Source organism: Perissodus microlepis, chromosome 6 (assembly GCF_051167445.1).
Source record: "Perissodus microlepis isolate ML-2025 ecotype Zambia chromosome 6, ASM5116744v1, whole genome shotgun sequence".
Classification (NCBI taxonomy): Eukaryota; Metazoa; Chordata; class Actinopteri; order Cichliformes; family Cichlidae; genus Perissodus; species Perissodus microlepis.
This window is the reverse complement of record NC_140466.1, coordinates 2733034-2755148: the sequence shown is the minus strand read 5'-3', so window position 1 is coordinate 2755148 and position 22115 is coordinate 2733034. Positions and strand designations below refer to the sequence as shown.

Genomic DNA, 22115 nt, shown 5'->3' with positions numbered 1-22115 from the left:
ATTGTGAGTATTGTTTTTATAGCTAGAGGTTATGAACGGGTTACATCTCAGTATAAAGACACAGCCTTTGTGGTCAGTTATGCTGGACAACGTGAAACAAGACTGTTTCAGTGACACAAACCTCTAAACTCACTGTGACTCTATGACACAGACAACAACAAGAACATAATGACTGGAGGTTTCTGACAGAAAATGAGCTGAGGGGCTCTACCAGTGCTTAAATAAACAGACAGAGAAATACGACCTCCAAAAAGTTGGGAAGCTGTGCAAAATGTAAATAAAAGCAGAATTGAGTGGTATGCAAATTTCACAGTATGACACAGAAAACACATTAAGGCTGTTTAAAATGAGACATTTTACTATTTCCTGAAAAATATTAGCTCATTGTAAATTTGATGGCAGCAACATGTCTCAAAAACTTTGGGATGGGGCCAAAAAAGGCTGGAGAAGGAAGTGGGGCCGAAAAGAAACAGCTGGAGAAACATTTTGAAATTAATTAGGTTAATCGACAACTGTTCGACTAAATGATGGGCTCTTAAAGGAGCATCTTATAGAACCAGTTTCCCTGTAGTAAAGATGGACAACTGGAACAGACTGCAAATGTAGACATTTTTTGGGATAACATTCCTCAACGTAAAAGTCTTTGATTATGTCTTCAAAATATCATCCAAGGATTCAGAGAATGTGGAGAAATCTCTGTGCGCAAAGGAAAAGGCTGAAAATCAATATTGGATCCGTGTGATCTTCAGGCCCAGACATGATTCTGTCACGGAAATCACTGCATGAACACCTCCAGAAATCACGGCAGTCCCGACCTTTCATCATCTGACAACATTTTGAGCATCATGAAACCAAAGATATGACAAAAAAAGACCAAGGACAACATTGCTGTCCCTAAACTCCAGCAGGAGATCTTCTCAGGTCCCCGATGTTTGCAGATGATTGTTAAAAGAAAAGGGGATGCTACACAGTGGTACGTGGTCCTGTCACTGTTACTGTCATCAAATTCAAAATTAGCCAATACTTTTAATCAAAAATTGAGTATTTTCCGAGTTTAATAGAAAATAAAGTGGTTTCTTTAAGCCTGGTTTATTGGCAAAGTGCATTAAACTGTGAGTGCAGGGATCATCTAACGAGGATGTAGCTTCTTGTAACTAACCATGAAAACTCCAAGATCAGGACCTTGGAGAGTGCTGCAGGATACGTTTTCCCACCGTCTCTGAAGGTTATAGCGAGCTAAGTGGATTGTTTATCGGGTTTAATAACCCCATGAGCAACAATATAGCAGTAAATACAAACAAAGAAAAACAAATCTTTAGACAGTTTAGGAAGTCTAAAATCATCATCTGACATGACACTGTTAAATGGCTTGATTATGGTTCAAAGCTCGGAGAAATGAGATGATTTGCTCTTAGGAAACAGTGAAGGTGGCTCTGAATGAGCAGCACTGCACTGTTATCGCCCCAGATGGGTCCTTATCAACAGAAGACTCTTTTCAAACCCAGCAAGTTTATATTCAGCAGCTTTTTCAGAGCACGTGATGCAAATATGTTGGGAGGAAGCGTTTCTCTACACAGGAGTGTTGTTTGGCAATACTTCAATGAGCCTTTACACTTTAATCTGTCGCCTTTAGATATTTTTCCTTGTGGTAAAATAATCACCTCTTCAGGCACAATCTGTCCATTTTATTCCCTCATGGCTGCAAAATAGAAAGCAGCCAGCTGTTGTAGTAGTCTGTGGCCATTTGTATAGCCTTTGTGCTACTAAGTGCTCATCCTTCAGTTATTAGGCACAGAGACCTGCAGGGTCAGATAGAAATGAATGTCCAGCCTTGTCCCACTCGCCCCTGTTGCCTGACACTAAACCATACCCGATGTCTCCCAGAGCATTTAAATACTCATGACTCAGTCCACACTGAGCCTCGCAGGTGCCTCCATAGCTTCCCCGCAGCTGGACTGGTGCGCACAGTAAACGCAAACACATCCTGGAGGGGTGAGAGATGTATGAAGAGATGCAAAGTGTAAAAATCTCATGTTCCCGCGTGGGCTGCTAAATTCTTTATTGCTGTTTAATAAGTCATGGAATATGTCATCCGTGACAGTGCGCTTAATTGGAAACATATTAATACGTTCCAATTACCCGAAGCTCCCGCTGAGACCCGAAAGGGCCCGATCCAAACAAGTTCATCACAGGTAAAATAACTCAGTTTCATTTGCTAAATTAAGAAATGTGCTTCCCCGGAGGGAGGTTGGTGATAAAATCAGCAACAGGAGAGAGGAGGAAAAAACACAAGCTGCAGCAGCTTCCTCTAAAAATGTGGCTGTGAGGAGAAATAAAAGAGCAGCAGAACAAAATGACTGTATCACTGACTGCTTTAATTATAGGCTGCCATATGCTGGCAAATAACAAATATGGAGAAAGACAGTCGCAACATTATCCTTCCATCTCTCAGTCTGGATCTCTCAGCTCCTCCCCCATGCGCGCGCGGCTTCATTTGATCAAATCCTTCAACTTGGACCACTTAGGCTCAGCCGCACTTTTTACAACACTGCATTTGGGCAACGCCACAACTTGCAGCAGTTCCTCTTCCAGAACCGAGCGCCAGTTTACACCCCGAAAATCAAGGGAGGACAGTCGAGGGGGAAAGGACTTCCAGCACCCACGGCATCCTGCTCACCGCCCGCGATGAACGGGGAGGTCATATTTTGCCCAAAGTGGCACCGCGCGTTTTGGTTTCTGCTTTTCGCGGTGCCCTGCTTCCTTCACGCCGGCGAGGCTGAGATAGCTTGCCGCTCATGCCAGCCTGGAAGTAAGTGGCTCGGACAGGAATTACTGCTGAAATTTCACACGAGCGAGTCCGCAACAGGGTTCAGGGGACAAGTTTTTGGGAACAGTGAGCGGAGATTCGGGGCCGCGAGTGCGGAAACTCCGCGGCTCAGTTGCGCAGCTGGGTCCGCTGAATGCGCTCGAGCTCGGGTGGAATACCCGGAGACGAGCCTCAAACGGAATACACGAGATCTGCGCGCAAAAGGCGAACTCGGCCAGAGTGAGTTTACGCAGATGAAAGTTTCCAACGTGTCGGCGAGTGGCCAGAAGAAGAACGGCCGTGTCGAAGGTGTGAGGAGGCGCGCCAGGAGGAACAGCCACGGGGACAAAGTCGGATCCTCCCGTTTGGCCCAGAATCAGGACCGGGGAGAGGCCACGGGCGCGGTGGCTGGGCGCAGAGTGGCGCGCTCTGAATTGCGCTGGAGCGGAGAGGAGCGGAGAGCCGCCGGTCCGAGGCAGGAGGAGCTAAAACTTAACAGTTCGACGTTCGCTTTGACCGGAGATTCGTCTCACAACCAGGCTATGGTGCACTGGTCCGGGCAGAACAGCAGCGTAAGTGATTCACTGTGTCAGCTTAAAGCATCACTGGTCATATGCACGAAATCACAGCAGAGACAAGTGTGCGCTTAGGCTGGCCGCCATCAGGTGGGCACACCGGCCTCAGGACAACCAACCGAGTCTCCGCTGCTTAAAGTGTGTGTGTGTGTGTGTGTGTGTGAGAGAGTGAGAGAGAGAGAGAGAGTACAGATCCCCACTTCTTAATTAAACTGTCAGGTCCACATAGCGCTTTGGGGTCCTTAGGGACTAAGTAAAGCGCTATACAAATACAGGCCATTCACATATGTAATAATCTACACATTTCCACACATTTCATGGTTTAAATGAAGGATCTGAAATTTATAGAACACAAGTCAGGAGTCCTAGCCCATTATTTCCACAGGAATCTTTTAACTCATGGTATTTGAATCTCATATCAGGCCTAAATGTGCACGTGGTTTTGGTCTGGTGGGCAAAGAATGACCCCTTGAAGAAGGTACAGAGACGGGTTGGGGTGGGAGTCCAGGGGCTTTATCTCAGGAACTTCTGCAGTCTGAGCAACTCAACTGATGTCGGGATAAAGCTGTTCGTTTTGAGCATCTGTGGCCAGAAGGCAGGATTTTTAGGTAGTGCAGCAGGTTGTGGGAGAGGTGAAGCAGCTTGAGCCTCCCTCTTTTCTCTACTGCTGACAGGTTTCCTGAGACACGCCAGTAAAAGGAACTGCAAAGTCGACAGTTGCATTTGCTCGTGGGCCCTTTCTTTTAATGGCAGGACTGAGGAGATTAGGTTTGACGGTGTTGCAGGTCACGGCTGGAGTTCCTCATGAGGCAGGAGGAAGAAACTGCAAGTGCACCTGTAACAGGCTGCTTAATTATTGCTTCACTTCTCCAAGTTTAATATGAGGAAAAAAAAGTGTGTTTGTGGTTAGACCCCATTCCAAGATCTAAATTAAATACATTTTTTTTTAAAGTGTCTCAATCAGAATATTGTATTTTTCCCGTCTCCTCTTTGCCTCACATGAGACAACAATTGCAAAAACAAAAATGACATATTTTCATAGCATAGGGCTAGGACACCTCGCAGGTTTTGAGGGTTAGCAGTGGGGCTGAGTTTAGCTGGACAGTGTTAGAGACTATTTATTTTGTGTGATAAAAAAAAACAACAAATGATTGCATAGAAAAAGTGGAATTCCTTAAATGCAGTTCTTTTAGGATTTGCACTAAAGTGTTGGTATTGGCCTGCTTTTCTTGCATGGGCAAAATATTTACAGATAGTGGTATTAATACCTCAAAGTTTACATACTTTTTATGATTATTATGAACATTTCTCTGTTTTTTAACCGTAACATCAATTTAAAGTGAAATCAGTTACCACAAAAAGAGAGAAACCTCCTCTAGACCAGAAAAAAAGATTATTGATCAAAATGATTTCAGATGTTGATGTCAGCTCAGAATTTCACAGCTGCAACTGTAACATTTTTAGGGTTGCATTTTTTTTAATTATTCATGAGGAAGCATTATAATGTCTCTTGATTCCTAAATATTCCTTTTCACACTAATGTGAGGGAAACCAAAACACTCACATAGTTACTGGATTTTTGATGTTTTTCTGGAATAATGACTGAAGACACATTTTTAAAAAGGTTATTATTTTTTATGACATCCTAATGGAAACATTGGCTTATAATTTCTGCACTGCTTTTGGTATTGAAACTTTGGTAAGAGACACACTTTGGCTTTTCTTTTGTTGTGTCACCAGGATGAAGAGTGTGTCTTAATTTTGTGGGTGTTTCCACATCGTGGCCGTTGTCCAGGTGACGACAATGTCAAACGTGTCCTTTGCCTCGGTTCAGCTCTTAGAGCAGGTTCACACTCGTCGCACTCGTGGAATTTTAAGCCATTCACTTAACGGTAATTGGACTAGAATTAGTGTTCGGGTCCAGCTGATGATGCTGGATCCCAACACTCAGAGTATCTGGAGAATGTGGTGTGAGTCTACTCGGACATTAGCTGGCAGTGGATGTGTCATTCCTTGCCGTGTCGTCCACATTTTATCGGAAGCTGCCTTTTATGAGGCATTTTTGCTCCCTCTGTAGAGGGAACAAGCAGCGGGTGTAGGAGGAGGAAAAGAGCTCAACATTTTGTCTCGGCTCGAATCTACACACGAATCTAAACCTATACAAAGCATGCTTTATCTCAGCATAAACGCTTTTTTAAAATAATTGCTTGAAACTTTAATTAACATCACGAGATGCGAAGAGAGACTTTGGGAAGCTTAATGAAAAAAAATCACTAGAGCACAGTTCAAATATATTCATCTGCTGTGAGCACTGATATCTCAACAAGGCTGCTTGTTCTTCTTCAGAGTCAAAACATAATTAGCCTCGACTGGAAGGCAATAAAACATAGAAAATCTTTTCCCCCCTCTCAATTCCAAATGTCCAAGTCCAACTGCTCCACACTGCACAGCTCGGTGTTACACCCACACCACTTAGGCCTGTCTGTAACCAAACCAATTACAGTCAAACACGTATCACCGGCTCCCATGGCCTGCACTTTGCTTTGGACTGAAATCCCATCCTGTGCCTCGGGTGTTTCTGTCGGCTTGACAAACTAGTGTAGCTCATGACACAAAATGACCGTACAGTGGAGACGAGGGAGGAAAAAATCTGGAGAATGTCAGAAACGGTTTGGATTTTTTCCTCCTATTTTTCATTTCTGCTGCTCTGCTTCCACCAACTTGCGTTCACCCTCAAAAACCAAACAGTCATTACTATTTAGCAGCCCTATTTGGTTTTGTGATATGAATAGACTTGTGTGACTGTGAAACAATTTGCCCCTATTCTTTCAGCCGATGCAGACGACGAACTCGAGAACATCCTGCATTAAATATGTCGAGTTGTTGCTATAAGCAGGAACAGATGTGCTTGGTCTTTACAATCGGAGCCACGTTATAAATAAACAGATGAGTCAACGGCATGCCACGGAGCCAAAGTGAAAGGGATACAGATAAGGGCTCTGATGCTCTTAATATTTAACCTTTAAGGCATTTTTGCTCATCCCTCAGATGTCCCAGATTACTGAAAGCTTGTATGTCAGGCTGGATTGGAGGTTGTAATTATGACTCATGAAACATTGGCCACAGGAGTCACGTTAGCCTCAAACAACAAACAAAGGAAAACACGCTTGCACGCATACACCCGGCATCATAACGAAAGTAATAAAAAGGCAGTCTGGACACGTGTATTCTACGTTACGCCCATGATTTGTACTTTTATCATACACTTATGTCCAGCTTCAATAAAAATCCAGGACTCAAGTTTTTTGGTCACATGCCCAAAGTTTAACTTCTAAAACTTCTCCCTCTCCCAGAGAATGGCCCCAGTGTTTATCAAGGGCATGATTTGTCATTCTGTTGGACTTTTCTCTTTTTTTGTGCTTGTCAATCCTTTTTCTTTGTGTCTGTCTCTTTTACTTCCTTGCACTCTCCAGAAAGACATTTGACAGCACAGAGAGCTGCTGTGAACTTGCTGTGTTGAGCTGTGTAGGTGGACAGCACTGCGCTGTAGTAATGGCATGGCAAGATCTAAAGACGGTGTCACTGAGAATCCGTCAATACTCATATGTGTCATTCACAAGTAGTGCAATCAAACAGGTGAAGGAGGCTGTGAATTAAAAGTCTTTCTCATTCATTTCCAGTAAAACATAAAAAATGTAACTGCCATACTGTAAGTGTTGATTCAATTTGAGGTAAGCGCTAACAGTAGAGGACAGGACAAACATTTTTTTTCCCACTGCTCCATCAACATTCGATCATTTCAACACAACAAATGTGGCTGTCGGATTAGCTTTAAGTTTGTATAATGAACGAGAACAAAAAAATTTAGGATTACCATCTTACAGTTTAACGGCTGCTATGATCTACGTCTCCAAACCGACCAATATGCAGGATCAAATTAAACTGGCACTTGTGAGAATTAAAAAATAAACCTAAAACAGATGAAGGTTAAATATGCAAAACAAAATATTTGTGAGGAATGAAGGAAATCTAGTTGTGTAACTCCAAACTTTGACCTGAGCTCCTCCGATTTGGGTCTTTTCTTTATAACTTTAAAAACACCCCCGTTTCATTTCAACTTGATTACTTTCTGACTCTTCATTGTCTTGCCGTCTGCTACAGGATTTATTTTTAATGTTGTAGTGTTTGCTTTTAGTTCACTAAATGGATTAGTGAAGACTTGCGTCTTGAGCTTTGATGTATTCTCTTCCTCTTGGGAACCGTGAGCAGATGCATTTGGTTGTTTTAAGGTCTACGTAGAGCTCAGAGTGGATTCAGCCAAAACTTTTGAACAGTTTATCCCTCCCTATGTGATTTTACAGATTTGGCATATTGTGTACTTAAAATGCATTCTGTGTGCCTCTGCATTTTAATTTATGTATTCTTTATGGTGTTGAATGACAAGTATAAAGGTTATTATTGTGGTTATTAAGGTTACGGTTATAGGGTTAGTGGGTCATTTATAGCATACGATGATCAAAAAAAACCACAAAACAGTTCAGCAGTAGTGTAGTGGTAAAACCTGCCACATTTAATGATACCAGGCTTCCAGTCTGCAGGCTGTATCATCACTGACAAGTCTGTGGTCCTACCCATGAAACAGCCAACCTTAATTGATGGAAGTTATCCCCTTAAAAGAGAAGAACTGAGAACTGGTTGTTGTAGAGAACCATTGCCAGTAGTCCAATTTCTTGGAATTATTAGTCTGTCTGCCCTTTGAGCTGCTTATCGGTCATTGTACTGGCACAACAATCAGCTGATTTCAGTTCATATGTTGGAGGAGGAAAATAGCAGCGCAGTCTGCAGCATCTTTTGGTTTTCATCATCTTTGTGTTCTGCTAAGAGAAAGATCAAATGTGTTCTTACAAGGATAGAGATTTGTGTTGGTGTGTGGAGCCGTAGCCTGTAGGTTTACATTGTTAAATGGTAATTATGTAATTACCAGACACTGTGTTTCAGATCATTCTACAGTGTAACATGAAAGTAATGTAACGAGTAGTATAAGGAACTACTTTCTCCTTGGAGTAATTAAGCATTTGTGTATTATGTGTAATAATTAGTTTTTTGAGTAACAACCACGACACTGATCACATCAAAGTGGGCAAATATCTCCCACATTCACACACACATCTACCCACAGAGCATACAGTTAATTTGCATTAATATAAAGTCTTTGATGTGATGCTTAAAGATGATGGAGACTCAAAGGGAAGCTGATGAGAACCCAGTGAGAATCAATAATGAATCAAATGATAAGTGATAATATAATATTGATTATGTAACTGAAATCGCTACATTCGTATCAATCCCCCATTGTCTCCTTTTGTAGCCCTGCACCACTTCCAGCTCTACTCAATTTTTCACCCTTTTTCCCTTAATATTTTTGAGTGTTTCATTATTTGTACATTTACTTTTTTTATTTTGTGGAATATTTGTAGATTAGATCACAGAGTTGAAAAGAACGATTTAAATCACAAGAGTGGCCTTTATAATAAAAGCTCATTTGAGGCACCATAAGGGCCAGTGAAATGGTTAAGTACTACAGTGTTTCTACATCACTGTTCAAACTGCCAACTGTTTTCAACTGACATCTACAAGTAACACAGATAGAGAGCGGCAGATCTAACTGATCAAATACTGACTGTGTTCTTGGTACTGGCAGGAGCAGCATTGAAATTCTATGAAAAAAGGTTACAGGTAAAGAGCAGAGTCACTTTGGGACTGGTGGCATATTGCTCAGATGGATGTAAGACATGCACCGCCACAGCATTATTTACATTATGAAATGTCAGGCATTAAGTACCTTGGTCTGTCACTCAGAGGGAGGCTGACATATTGCCTGTCAGCCTCAGACGTTTGCTTTTGAGCTTGCAGAGACATAGGACAAGCCCTGTGGGAACGTACCTAATAAAAGCAAACAGAAGCAGGTAAATTATGAAATGAAACCCCGTAGAGACGATGCAGCGTGCCGTTTTTTTTTCCTCTCATACAAACAGAAAAGTAACGCATCATAAGATTTTGTCACCAATTAATGAGGAGTTGATCATGTGACACTCTTTGAAGAGTTGTGAGAAGCTCACTCACATATGCTGTCTCAGCTGACAGTCTCACACCATCTCCAGAGGTGTTGAGAGAATCTATTTGTGCATGCGTTCCCATAGCCGTAGCAACACCCAGTTTACCGCAGACCCCAGATCTGTTTTACCAAAGTCACGTCTCTGCCGGTTCTCTTGACACCACCGAGCCTTTACCGTTTGCTCATTTTCAGACATTTGAGGACTGTCGACACCGCGTGGAGTTGTGAGACGAGCAGTAGATGGAAAACATTCACAACCGGCTCATCAGACATGTCATTTAGAACAGATATGCCAAGAAGGGAAAACTGGTGTGGTTAGAGGGCAATATGGCTCATCTGTTTTTTACAATCCTGTTTTGTTGGCTTGCAACATATTAAGTCCTAAGTATAAAAGCCTGTTCTTGAAAGTGCACTAAAGGTTTTAAAATTAAATCATTTATCTGTCATAAAAGTTTGGAATGCATTTGCTCGCAGTGCAGCCTTTTGGTATTGGACAAACTGCTATAACATTTTGTATCCACAGAATAATACCGACTGACTCTATATTTTTTCTGTAATTGTACCTGGAAAATTCTCAAAATCAAATTCAAAGAAAATCTGCTTTCATAAGAAAAGAATAGCACAAAATACACCATCAGGTCAGTCATTATAACCGCTCTAAACTGCACACAATGACCTATTTTGGAGTAAAGTTTAGCAACATGTTAACACTTTTAACATTCCTCAATCCCAATCGCGTCAACACACACACACACACACATACTCGCTCTGTGACAAGCATACAAATTGTAGTAGCTATTACCTGCTAATTACACATACCTACTAACTGTGCAGCAACAGAGTAAACAATACAAATATGGTAAAAAAGTCCAGTTCAGTGACTTGAATCCAATCAAACCGTATCAAACAGCTTCCAGCAGCATTGCTCTGTGCTCCTGACTTTAAGCCTTGACAAATTGATAAATTCAGAAAAAGATCACAGCTGTTATGAAGGGGAAATTAGCCGCAGAGCAATTTTTGCGGAAAACTGTAAACATGTTTGTTTCTGTGCCAAAGTTGACCTGGGACACTATGGTGACTGTTTCTGTTTTTGGAGCAGACTTGAGTGGACGTGTAGGTGAGGCGAACAGAGGCGATGAGGAGCTGTTGGGTAGGTATGGTGTAGAGAGTAGAAGAATGGAGGATAGTGGTGGTTTTTGCAACAAGTATGGTAAAGATATTTTTTAAGAAGAAGGGGAAACATTGGGTGACGTATAAGAGTGGAGAAATGTGCACCCGAGTGGATTACATCTTATGCAGAAGGTGCAAGCTGAAAGAGATATTATACTGTACAGTGGTGTCAGAATGTAGCTTAGCAGCATTGGATGGTAATCTGCAGAATGACTTTGGAAATCAAGAAGATTAAGCAAGTGAAGGCAGACACAAGAATTAAGTGGTGGAAGCTGAAGAAGGATCTGGGTGGAGGGGGAGATACCAGATAGCTGTGACAGTACAGCTGGAGTAGTGAGGAAAACTGAGAAGGTGTTTGGTGTATCGTCCTGACAGAGGAAGGAGGAAAAGGAGACTTAGTGGTGAAACGAGGAAGTACAGAAAAGCATTCAAGGTAAGAGATTAGCAAAGAAGAAGCGGAACAGTCGGGTTAGAAAGTAGACCAGTGTGCTATGGGCAGGGTGAGATGAAGGCAGATGATCTGCTGTGATGACCCCCCAAAGGAAGGAAGACGAAGGAGATGAATACCCTTCTTATAACAACATTTAATACAACAGAAATAAACTACAACAGTCACTTTAGACATATTACTCAAGAAGAGTGAGTTTGTTTTTTTAAATGTGACAGGTCACCCAGACCCCCCACCCCAACCCTCCACTTTTAATCACCAAGTGAAAAATCACAAGTATGAATCCTAAAACATGATAAGAGCTACAATGAAACAAACGTTGCTTAAAAGAATCCTGAAGAAGGGAAGTAAGAAACTTGAAAATAACCTTTACGTTTGTGCTTTCGTTAATTAAACTGAATGTTTTTAAAGCTTATTTCCACCATTTCTCACTGTCATGTCTCTAGTTTCCATTCTTCACTTGACCCTTACTAACATGTTTTCAGGTGTACACGCTGTATCTTCAGATGCCTTAAAAACTTCATTCAATTTCTTATGTAACACTGTTAAAAATGCAGTTTTTATAGATGTTTTCTTGGCTTCTTCCTGACAGTGAAGTCGAGGCAGTGGCTCAACTGTTTCACAGGTATAACAGCGCGTCTTCCAAATAGTCACTTTAAGGTTCGCCAAGTAATTAACCTACAAATGCCTTTATTTCTGTTTGTTGACAAGAGAAATGTATAAAACTTGTTGAAATTGATTTTTTTCATCAAGAAATATAAAAGTACAGTTTATGAGCTGTTGTTTGAGAACTTGTATTCTGTACATTAATGTGTTTTTGGAGCAAATAAAGTCACAGATGTTTTAACAAAATCCAGATGATTATTAGTAGAACCTGATACAGGATTTTAAAACCAATGCTGATCTTTGCTGATTTAAAAATGAGATATTCCGATATATTGGCTGATGTGTTTAGTGTTCTTCCAGATACTAAATATGCACAGTTTTTCCTAAATTTTGTCAGGTATATTTATTTATTTACTCATTTACCTTTTGCTTGAGCCTGCTCAGATCAGCTAGTTGTTGTTGCTAACAGAGAGTTAGAGAGTGCCCTCTGGTGGTAAATGATGCAACAGCAGCTCGCATAGCAGAATTGAACGGCGTTTCTCCGATGCCTTCTCTTTTTTGGTTTACTAGTCGCTGTAAATGCTGATACCCATAGATCGGAAATTAATTAATATCGATCGCATCGCTGTTCAAATCAAATCAAATTCAAATTTTATTTGTCACATACACAACCATACACAATACGACATGTGGTGAAATGCTTATTGCTGTGCAATGCCCGACCATTAAATGACAGTAAGAATTGACAGATTGACAGATTACTACAAAATTTACAGATTTTAACTTAGAAATTTACAGTAAAAGAATGTGCAAATAAACAGTGTGTGAGTCCAGTCCTACAGTCCTACACCTGGTTCAAAGACCGAATAGCCCGGGGGAAGAAGCTCCTCCTCATTCTCTCTGTTTTGGCCTTAAGGGACCGGAAGCGCTTCCCAGACCTCAACAATGAGAAGAGTCCATTGTTGGGATGAGAGAGGTCCATCATAATCTTCGGGCTTTAGTCGTGCACCGCTTGGTGTAGATGGACAGCAGGTCAGGAATAATTTAATTATTCGTTTTAACTGGTTTCCTTATTATAAAATATTTGGGTAAAAATCGAGTCCAATAAATATATGCCTCGAATTACTAGCTATACATTATACATGATAGGTTTACATCATCCTACACACTTGAGTCATGAGTGTGTCATTAGCGACTTACCCTTTAATATGACATCTTTTTAAGTTGATTCGGTCACATTTGATATTTGTACACAGCCAGTTCTCTGTTTCATGTGCTTTTATTCTCCTTAATCTGTATCCATGTCTGTTTCTTTCTGTTTATTTTACTCACATGCACCCGGTGCCTTGGCCAGACTCTTCCTGCGTAATGCTGCAATTACAGTGTGAGCTTCCAAATCAGGTTGTGAGCATCCAAATTTAATTCGAGTGGAGTCTAATCTGTGTGCTTTCAGACCTGTTACTTAGCACATCCTGCTGAGAGGAAGCATGAAAGACACATCGAAACAACAACCGAAGCTGCTGTGTGGGCTAAGCGATCCTTCGGGTACGTGCCTGGGAGTGATCAGGAAGGGGGGACGTTGTCACGCTCCGCTGAACAGCGTTTACTTGCCATCAAGCTGCACATGCTTATAAACAAACTAGGTTCCTAGTCCCTCTGTCTTTCTACGAGCAAAATCCCAAGTGAGCCCCACACAAATAAGTCCTTATTTCTTTCAGTCTGAAGTCATATGGTGTAAACTCAGTCTCTTGAGTACTCTGTCTTCCTGCAGGCAAGCTCCCTCTTCACAAAATATATACATTTTGTAGATAATGCGGGATATTGGGACACTGTCAGCCAAGCTTGCGAGGCCCTTATGAACAGACACTTTATTTAATAAGTACTCTCAGGAGGTCCTGAGAGTATTACTCCTACAATCCTTTAGTTTTGAACCATGTACGGTTCACACTCAATTTGTGACCCTCTGACTTTGCAGAAAGTGGGTAAATTTATACACAGCACAGAGTACTGAGGATCTCATACAGGTGGCTGATTGTTCAGTTTCTTCCTTTTATATTGACTGTGAAATTATCAATTGATTCATGCATTAAAATGCTCTGTTTTTTTTTTTTTTAATTGACCCATTGCATAATTGTCTTTAATGGCAAGCAAGGAAACAGTAGAAATTCATCAATTTAAGCCACAGTATCGAGTTAAGATGAACGTTAAAGTCTTTAAAGACTAAAATTCCAAAGTAATCTGTAAGCTACTCTCTACATTAAGCTGAAAAAACTAAGAGCATCAAAAGCATCTGTACATTAGTGGAAGATTCCTGCTAAAATAATGTGACATCACCTCAAACTCACAGTTCCCAGAAGTGTAGCGCGCCTTCCCAAAGTCACACCACAACCTTAGGCAAGAGCACCTGGCTGCAGCCACTGTGGAGCTCCACAGTATGCTTTTTTTTCCCTCCAGCTTTATTTCAAAAGGAACAATGACAACAAACATAATACATGGAGGAGGCATTGTACATTTGTAGTGCAAAATAATAATAAAGTGGGAGAGTATGTATAATTAAACAAATAAGATCGAGATAAAGATTAAAAGGGAGAAAAAATAGAAAATTAACTTAAAAAAGAAAGCGAGCGATACAGTGACATTGAATAATGAAAGAAAGACATTAAAAATATTACAAATATTGATGGTTTTTAAAGCTTTCTTGTTGGGAGAGGAACAAATTGTATGTTGGGTATTTTGGCTGTTTTAAGGCATTATTTGAAATGGCAGAGTGAAGAGTGACAGGAAAGCTGTGGGAGTGAGAGCGGGTAGCACATGCAGCAAAAGGCCACGGGTCAGATTCGAACCCGGGCCAGCCGCTCTCAGCCATGCGACATCTATATGAATGACTCTGTCCCAGCCTTTACGATCCACTTTCGCGGTTTCCACTGTATCACGTGTTTCCACCTACTGTGGATCTCCACAGTGGCTGCAGCCAGACCCTTCTCAACTTAGCGGGAAGGTTAGCATACCGCAAGCTAACTCTTTCGCTCTGTGACAAGCCTATAGTCTGTACTGTGCTAAGTGGATTGGCTCTTTGTTTTAGCTTACTGGCATTGATGTTTTAACTAAATCCTGTAAACGTATGTAAGAGCAATATTTCCCTCTGCTTCTAATCTTAAAGTCAGTTCATTTGACTCCTACAGTGTAGGCTAATTCAATTAATATCATTGTTTCCAACTTAAAGGACAAATGGACCAAACTGTCGATTTGTTTTTTGTCTTTACATGATCTTTTTAACTTATTTATGTTTCAGCTTAAGTGTGTATTTATCAGCCAAATGACAGGGCAAGTAGTGTAAAAGTGTGAGGACAACATAATTAATGAGTCCCAGCAATGTTACGTATTAGCTCAGGAAAAAGAATGGCCTTGAGTGGGAATGACTTGAATGTCTTAGTATGTCTCTGTATGTTCACTTACTTAATCATTTCCTGATAGTTCAGAAATAAATGGATAATTTCTGAAACTGGTTCAGTTCAGCTGGGTTGCCTAACATGTCTGATACAGTAGTGCCATAGAGTGTGAGATTTTATAGCAATAAAAGATTTCATTAAAGATTTGTTAGCCTTGTCATAATGAAACCCGTTATTAAACCCAAAACCTGCAAGCCTTGGCCTTGACTTGTTGCAAATGCCTCTATGTGCGCCTTTGTGATACAGCACATGTATTTTTTTTTAACACAATGCCATTTCTCATCAGTGCACTCACTTTTCTGCTGCTGCTGGCGACAGTACTGCAGCTGCCCCACTGCCCCCGTGATGTGATTGACACTTTGATGTGAATGACAGTGATGGAAGTGATGGGTGTACGGGAAAGAAGAGCTCTGGACACTATTAGGAGAGCATTGAAGCGTGGCTTAAAGGCTGAGCTGCGAGGTAGAGCACACTTACAGATCAGATTTTGTCTGGACATTTGTGGAAGTTGTTGAAGCAAATGTAATTTATGCAGCACACAGAGTGTATTAAGCAGGAGGAAGGAGTTTAAATTACTTTGGGATATCTGAAAAAGTTCAGCTTTAGAGATTTAGCAGATACCCTCCAAGTGCAGATTTGCTCTCTGGCACAAACATTCGATCTGTGGTCGTGGTGTTTATATATTACGCACTTCCTTTGAAACCTCTTCCCCGACATAGCAATTCAGATTGACAAGGGTGATTCTTGCAGCTATTGCAAGGCAGCCAAGAGGCTGCGGTCCCATCTCACTCGCTGATCAGCTTGAGAATTGCACGGGACATTTCTGTGGCTCAAATTGAATCCCTGGCAATCTGTAAACCACAGGAATGTGTCTGAAAGATGAAAAAGGTGTTTTCTAAGAGCAAAGCGCATTGACTGAGAGAAGCAGATGAGACGGCCGGTCAAGTTAATTGACCGAGCCTGATATAGCATGGAGACAGGGCGGTAGGGATAGCTGGCGAAACAGGCGATGGATGGAAGAGGCTCTGGTTTTTAAATGCACGCCAGTTGCATTTGATAAGCAGCTGTTTTTTTTTCTCTGTCTGCATTCATAGCAGAATCCAGCTTCAGAGGAGACCTTGTGTTGCCCACTCATACTCATTGAAATGGTGCATAGCGAACAGTTTCTCTTTAAAGGCGACAACAAACTGATCCTTTTTCCCTTTTCTTTGCCTTTACAAAAGCCCACACTCTTCCTGGCTGTGCGTGCAGAGGTGACCTAACATTGCAATTGACAAATCTTATAATGAGTCCATATCACAGTGCTGCTCATTATGATCAATGTGTTTTTCTGCTACAAAGGCCACTGCTCTCAAAAAGTACAATAACAAGAATATATGTTGAAATGCATTTTTTCTTGTTTTTCTCTTATCTCCTTTGATGCTAAAGCTCACACAGTGTTTCTTTTCTATAGAAGCTGCCAAGGTTCCTAAGGGTTGGTGTGAGTGTCCATGTATACCCGAGTGTAATCTCTAGATGAATAAACAAACCTTATCAAACACTAGAGAATAAAATGCTAAAATCGTGTTTTTTTAAATGATAATTCCCATTTGGAATATTTTATATCTCTCAACATGATTAAAAAAGTTACAGTGAACTGACTTTGTGGTTCCTTATAATTAAGATTTATGAAACGTGACGGTAAATTCATCATACACATGCCAGTTAAACACTTCTTTCAGCATCTATTAGCCCAGTTAACACCTGTGTTTAGTGGAAGTGCATAATACCACATTAGCGCTGCAAATCAGTACAATGAATTTTAATTGAAAATGAGAAAGTCAGAGTGCACAGAGTACACACTCGGAGCCGATCCTGTAATTATGATGTTTTGCTGATGTAAAAAGGTAAAGCAGAGATGGTCTTTGTGGAGAGGATGATAGTCTTACAGCTGTAATAGAAATTCCCTCCAGATCGCAGAGATTCAGCACAGCTGAATGTCAGGATGCTCTTGACTGCTGAGAGAGAATCACCTGACAGTTTCAGTGTTTTACTTGGTTTACCATCTTGCTGGAGGTAACATGCTTTGTGAGCTTATGCTGTCAGATGTTCTGCAAAGGAGAATTGACACCTCAAACCTCAGGCTGTGTTTTCTGCACTACTTTCTTCTTGGTTATTTACAGATTTATCTTTTAGCAATGAACTCCCATTGACTTTATGTCTGTGGAAGGATATAGCCACAAGTTAGGGCCGCAGCAATGAAGTCATTTTTCTCGGAACCAGAAGTGACCATATTTGGACAAGTGATTGGAGTGCTAAGTTGTCAGTGAATGCTAGAAAACATAGTTAGCAAATGCTACTAAAACTAAAGCACAGACTTCTTGGATGGTCTGCACCGCATGGCATTTCATTAAAATGCTCCAGAAAGCACGAGCATCGCAAACGGAGTGGAGACGAGTAGTTCAGCCTCTGATATTAGCTGAGGTGAAGCCTGGCAGACGCCTATAATGGGACATGACCAAAACATCTGCACCCCAAACTCCAGTATCCAAATAGATCCATTATACTGTATAAGAATGTACCCACCCATAGATGCTATGCAGCTTGAAACTATCATATGAAAAACTATTTGTATTATAGTGTACAAAGGCTTTTTAATAATGGAAGGTTGGACAGTTTTAAATAGAGATGGTACGATACCACTTTTTTGTGTCCGATACCGATATCATAAATTTGGATATCTGCCGATACCGATATGAATCTGATATAATGTATTTTTTAATCAATAAAACTGTTTTTAATATCTTGCTGCATTTTGTATAAGTTCATACTCAAGTTTTAAAAAACAAAACACTAAAGCTATTCTGTTATACCTGTATGCAAAAAGTACATTGCTCCCAAAATATTTCATAGTTCAGCAATGCTGGTCAATCTAATGAACTTAAACCTCCACTATCCTTCCTATTCTGGTATTTTAAAGAGTACTTAGCAGAAATATTAAACAACCTAACTAATAGGGTTGTCAACTTCCAGCAAAAAAAAAGGGATCCACCCTCCACCGTCCGCCTCATGATGCTTAATCGACGTAATCAGCTTTAATTTAATGCACTTGTAAAAGAAAAAAATGCACAGAAATCAGTTCTTTTTTCTACAATAATTAAATAGATTCAACATCTTTCTTCAACATAATTGCAGACTGCACAGGTGGTACCTTCCCAAAGGAAAACATACTATAGCTCACTAGGGTATATATTAGACTTAATAGTCACTATATTCAGTAATGGACTTCTATACATGTAAGATTCAGATAATTATTTATTAAAAGCTAGATATTTTAAATGAGAATAAGAAAGAAAAGTATTTCTTTGTGCCCCCTTTTCCCTGTTCATGCCCTATCGGTCCCCCTGGCTAAACTTTGCTAGATCCGCCCCTGCACAGTTACCAGCTGTCAGCTACATAGAAAAAGATCCTGGTGTAGAAAGTAATATTAAATAAATTCTAACAACAGCTTATCAAGCTTAAACATGCTGCTGTTGTTCAGCTGCTGGTTTCCTCTTTCTGGTGCAAAGTGGGCCAAAAACAAACAAGAGAGACGGACTCACGACAGAAAAGCCGATCAGCTGATCATTAATCGGTTTCATGATTGAAGTAGCAGCAGGAGAGGGAGGGAGAGAGAATGAGAGGCAGTCATAAGCTTAACGTGGGAATGCTTTACAAACATTCAGAGATGAACTTACACACTTGCTTTACTTCTCTCGGGGATAACTTTCTCGGAGATGAAATGCCAGGTTGGTAGCGAGGCTCCTAATGCTCAACTATGACCGCTGACAGGTCTCACACGCTACACACAATGACGCACAATGCTCCGACGTGCTAAGGTTATGAGCTGAGTTACACCATGTCGCAAGTTTTGTGAGGTGCTTTAGTGATATTTAATGGATCGGATTACATTTTTTTAAATTTGTCTCCGATATCCGATCCAATAATTTAGGTCAGTATCGGACCGATACCGATACCTAATATCGGATCGGTCCATCTCTAGTTTTAACATGAGAGTCTGTGGGGGCTGAATCACTTTTGGAGCTCACCTCAAGTGGCAGTGAAAGGAAGTGCATTTTTTGGCTTTATTTTTTGACTTAATATTTGGGTTGAGAAATGCCGCAAATTATCACGTCTTTATTAGTATATATGTTCTGGAGCACTTTAAAAATCAAAGGTTGCTATTTAACATTTGTTCCTTCTTGTCTGCGCGTGCATGTGATCACACTTATAAACTTAATTTAAACACATTTGATATAACAATCAATAGGAAGATGGGTGTTTCAGAGATAACAGTAATTAATGGGCCAATCCGAGCGTATGTAAAACCACACCAACTAAGCATGTTGACAGTTTATAGTGTCTGGATGATCCAGACACAATGTGTAATGTTTCCATGCTATCACAATTTGACGTCTGCGCAATAACGCTCCACAAGATTTGAGCAGCTGTGTAGGAGTGCAGTGTGCAACAGATGTGTAGATAGACATGAAATTTAATTGAACAGCTGCATGTTATGCTGCACGAGTCTATATGTATAAGTCATGCGTATATAATATGTAGTAAGTCATTAGGAAACAGTTGACTTAATATATTATTTCTATATTATTATCACTTTGTGTCAAGTGTTTATAAAGAAGAACTTCAGAGAATAATACTTCGTGCTGCTGCTCGGTTTTCTTTTCCGTTATGGCTGCAGGTAATTGATGAACACTCGGTTATGAGACTGAATAACGGAACAAGAGCAATATTGAGGATTTATGAAGTAGAACTGTGTGGAATCAAAATCAAACCATGGCTCTGTAGTGACTGAATGGAAGCCGTTTCATGACTGAGGCTCATGTCACGAACAGCTGTGAAATCATGCATTATATATTGCTCAGACCAAAAATGTGGGCAAATCAAATTGTCTTGCACTGTTGTTCACATTTGTCACAGGCTTGCCTTTGTTCTATCTTGGGCAATGCCCTGAAAGAGATGCCCAGGAGTTTTACGAACCTGAAATACCTTTCTAGAAAAAGAAATCACTTCCTGCTTTTTGGCAGGTCCCATCTGTGTATATTGTCATCCTTGAAAAGACACACTAGGGAAAGATGAAGACATCTGGAGATACAGTATCTGCCACATCTGCTGACGTCTAAACAAATTTACCTCAACCCTGTCATTACCATGTGAATTACCATGTATGCCTTGGACGACGCTTTGATCGACCGAGCTCCCCGTGTCACGGCTCTTGAAGCCAGCATCCAACAATCATGGCGCATTAGCTGCAGTGTCAACAGCCTTGCTTTACTGCTGTCTAGAGTAGCACCGCTGGATCAGATGCAGAAAACATCCATATGCTATTAACAGCTCTGAGGCATGCATACAGACTTTCGGAGTTAGTACATACTTTTTAAGGAGGTTTCTTCACTTGTGTAGGGTCATTTTGACAAGTTCACAGTTTTAAGTTTTTCTTTTCAATAAAGAAAATACAGTTTTCAGTCACTAAATATTTCACTTTTTCTGCTTTGTCCTCCTGACCAATGTTAAGGTACTGTGAGGGTAACATCTAAAAACATATATCTGTGCATGAAAATATAAAATCTGTAGGCGAGGGAGAAGATTACTGGTAACTAAACATTCTAGTGACCTGTGGCATTCAAGAAAACTTTGGTTACATGCAAGTAAAAAGTCTGTGTGGACAGAAAAAGAAAGAATAAACATTGAAAGTTAAAAAATTAATAAACAATACTATTCTATTTCAATTCAGTCTTATTTATACAGCGCCAAATCATAACAACAGTCGCCTCAAGGCGCTTTAAATTGTAAGGTAGACCCTACAATAATACATACAGAGAAAAACCCAACAATCATATGACCCCCTATGAGCAGCACTTTGGTGACAGTGGGAAGGAAAAACTCCCTTTTAACAGGAAGAAACCTCCAAGAGAACCTGGCTCAGGGAGGGGCGGGGCCATCTGCTGTGATTGGTTGGGGAGAGAGAAAAAAGACAGGATAAATGCTGTGGAAGAAATCTATCTATGCTGACCAGTGCACAGTCTCGAATCTGATTTGTTTTCCGTTTACACTTGCTATACGAAAAATTGGGTGGTTGTAGTCACCCGACTAGCTCTCAGCGAAACTCAACATTTTCCGAAGATGTTTCACAATAAAAGCCCACCAGGAAAGGCGAGACCCTAATGCTCATTTTGGGTCACTTAAAGGGTTTTAATCGATGAAAGAAATCCAAAATAGAAATAAACCATAAATTAGTAAATGAGAAGAATATTTGTTAGAAATGCAACATGCTCAGCACCAATCCAGGACAGCATCATGTTTTACTTAAAATCACTTCCATGTCTATTATTGTCATGTGTAAAGATATAACATCTTAACAGCACAAAAGTATATATAAGCTGAAAATGGATCAGCTGTAGCACGTTGTCACTGATATCCAGTTCAGTTTTTCCAGTCAAGATTGGACCTTTTGGATCCAAATACCAGATCCATCCATCCTGAATAAATAATGCAGTAGAAATGATCATTTTGAAGAAAAGATGTTTTCAACGCTGGCATTGCAGTAAATATATTCAAAAACACATAACAAAATGAAGTACAGTATAATTAAATGTACTTTTAATTGGGGGAAGTGGGGGAAAATGCATACAATTAAAATGTGTGGATTTTAAATTGGACAGGCTGGCTCGCTAATTGGAATCTGTCTCATTGTCATTCATCCTCTACTGAAGAGATTCAGTCACAACCAAACGTTGTATACAAAATTGGTTCAGCAATGAAAATAATGTTTTCTTGGTTGTAATCTTTATGTAAATCAGCAGACTGCGAATAGCAGGATGATAAATTGGATAAGTGTATCTGACTACAGCAGGAATTAGCTCATTAGTATTTCAGGTCTTCCTTTTGGACAAGAAGAATACAGCAGTAT

General features: G+C 40.5%; 1 protein-coding gene across 4 annotated transcripts in view; it reads left to right on the top strand.

Moving 5' to 3' along the window:
- The first annotated feature begins 2481 nt into the window (after positions 1 to 2481).
- The window catches only part of sorcs1 (sortilin-related VPS10 domain containing receptor 1), a 182539-nt gene continuing 162905 nt past the window's right edge, over positions 2482 to 22115 (top strand). For 2 of the 4 annotated variants that reach the window (XM_084930168.1, XM_084930169.1), the window contains exon 1: positions 2482 to 3378. In XM_084930168.1, the coding sequence (XP_084786294.1) occupies positions 2686 to 3378 (693 nt within the window). In that variant the 5' untranslated portion in view covers positions 2482 to 2685. The remainder of the gene's footprint in view (positions 3379 to 22115) is intronic. The other 2 variants (XR_014800431.1, XM_084930170.1) reach the window with 2 other exon arrangements.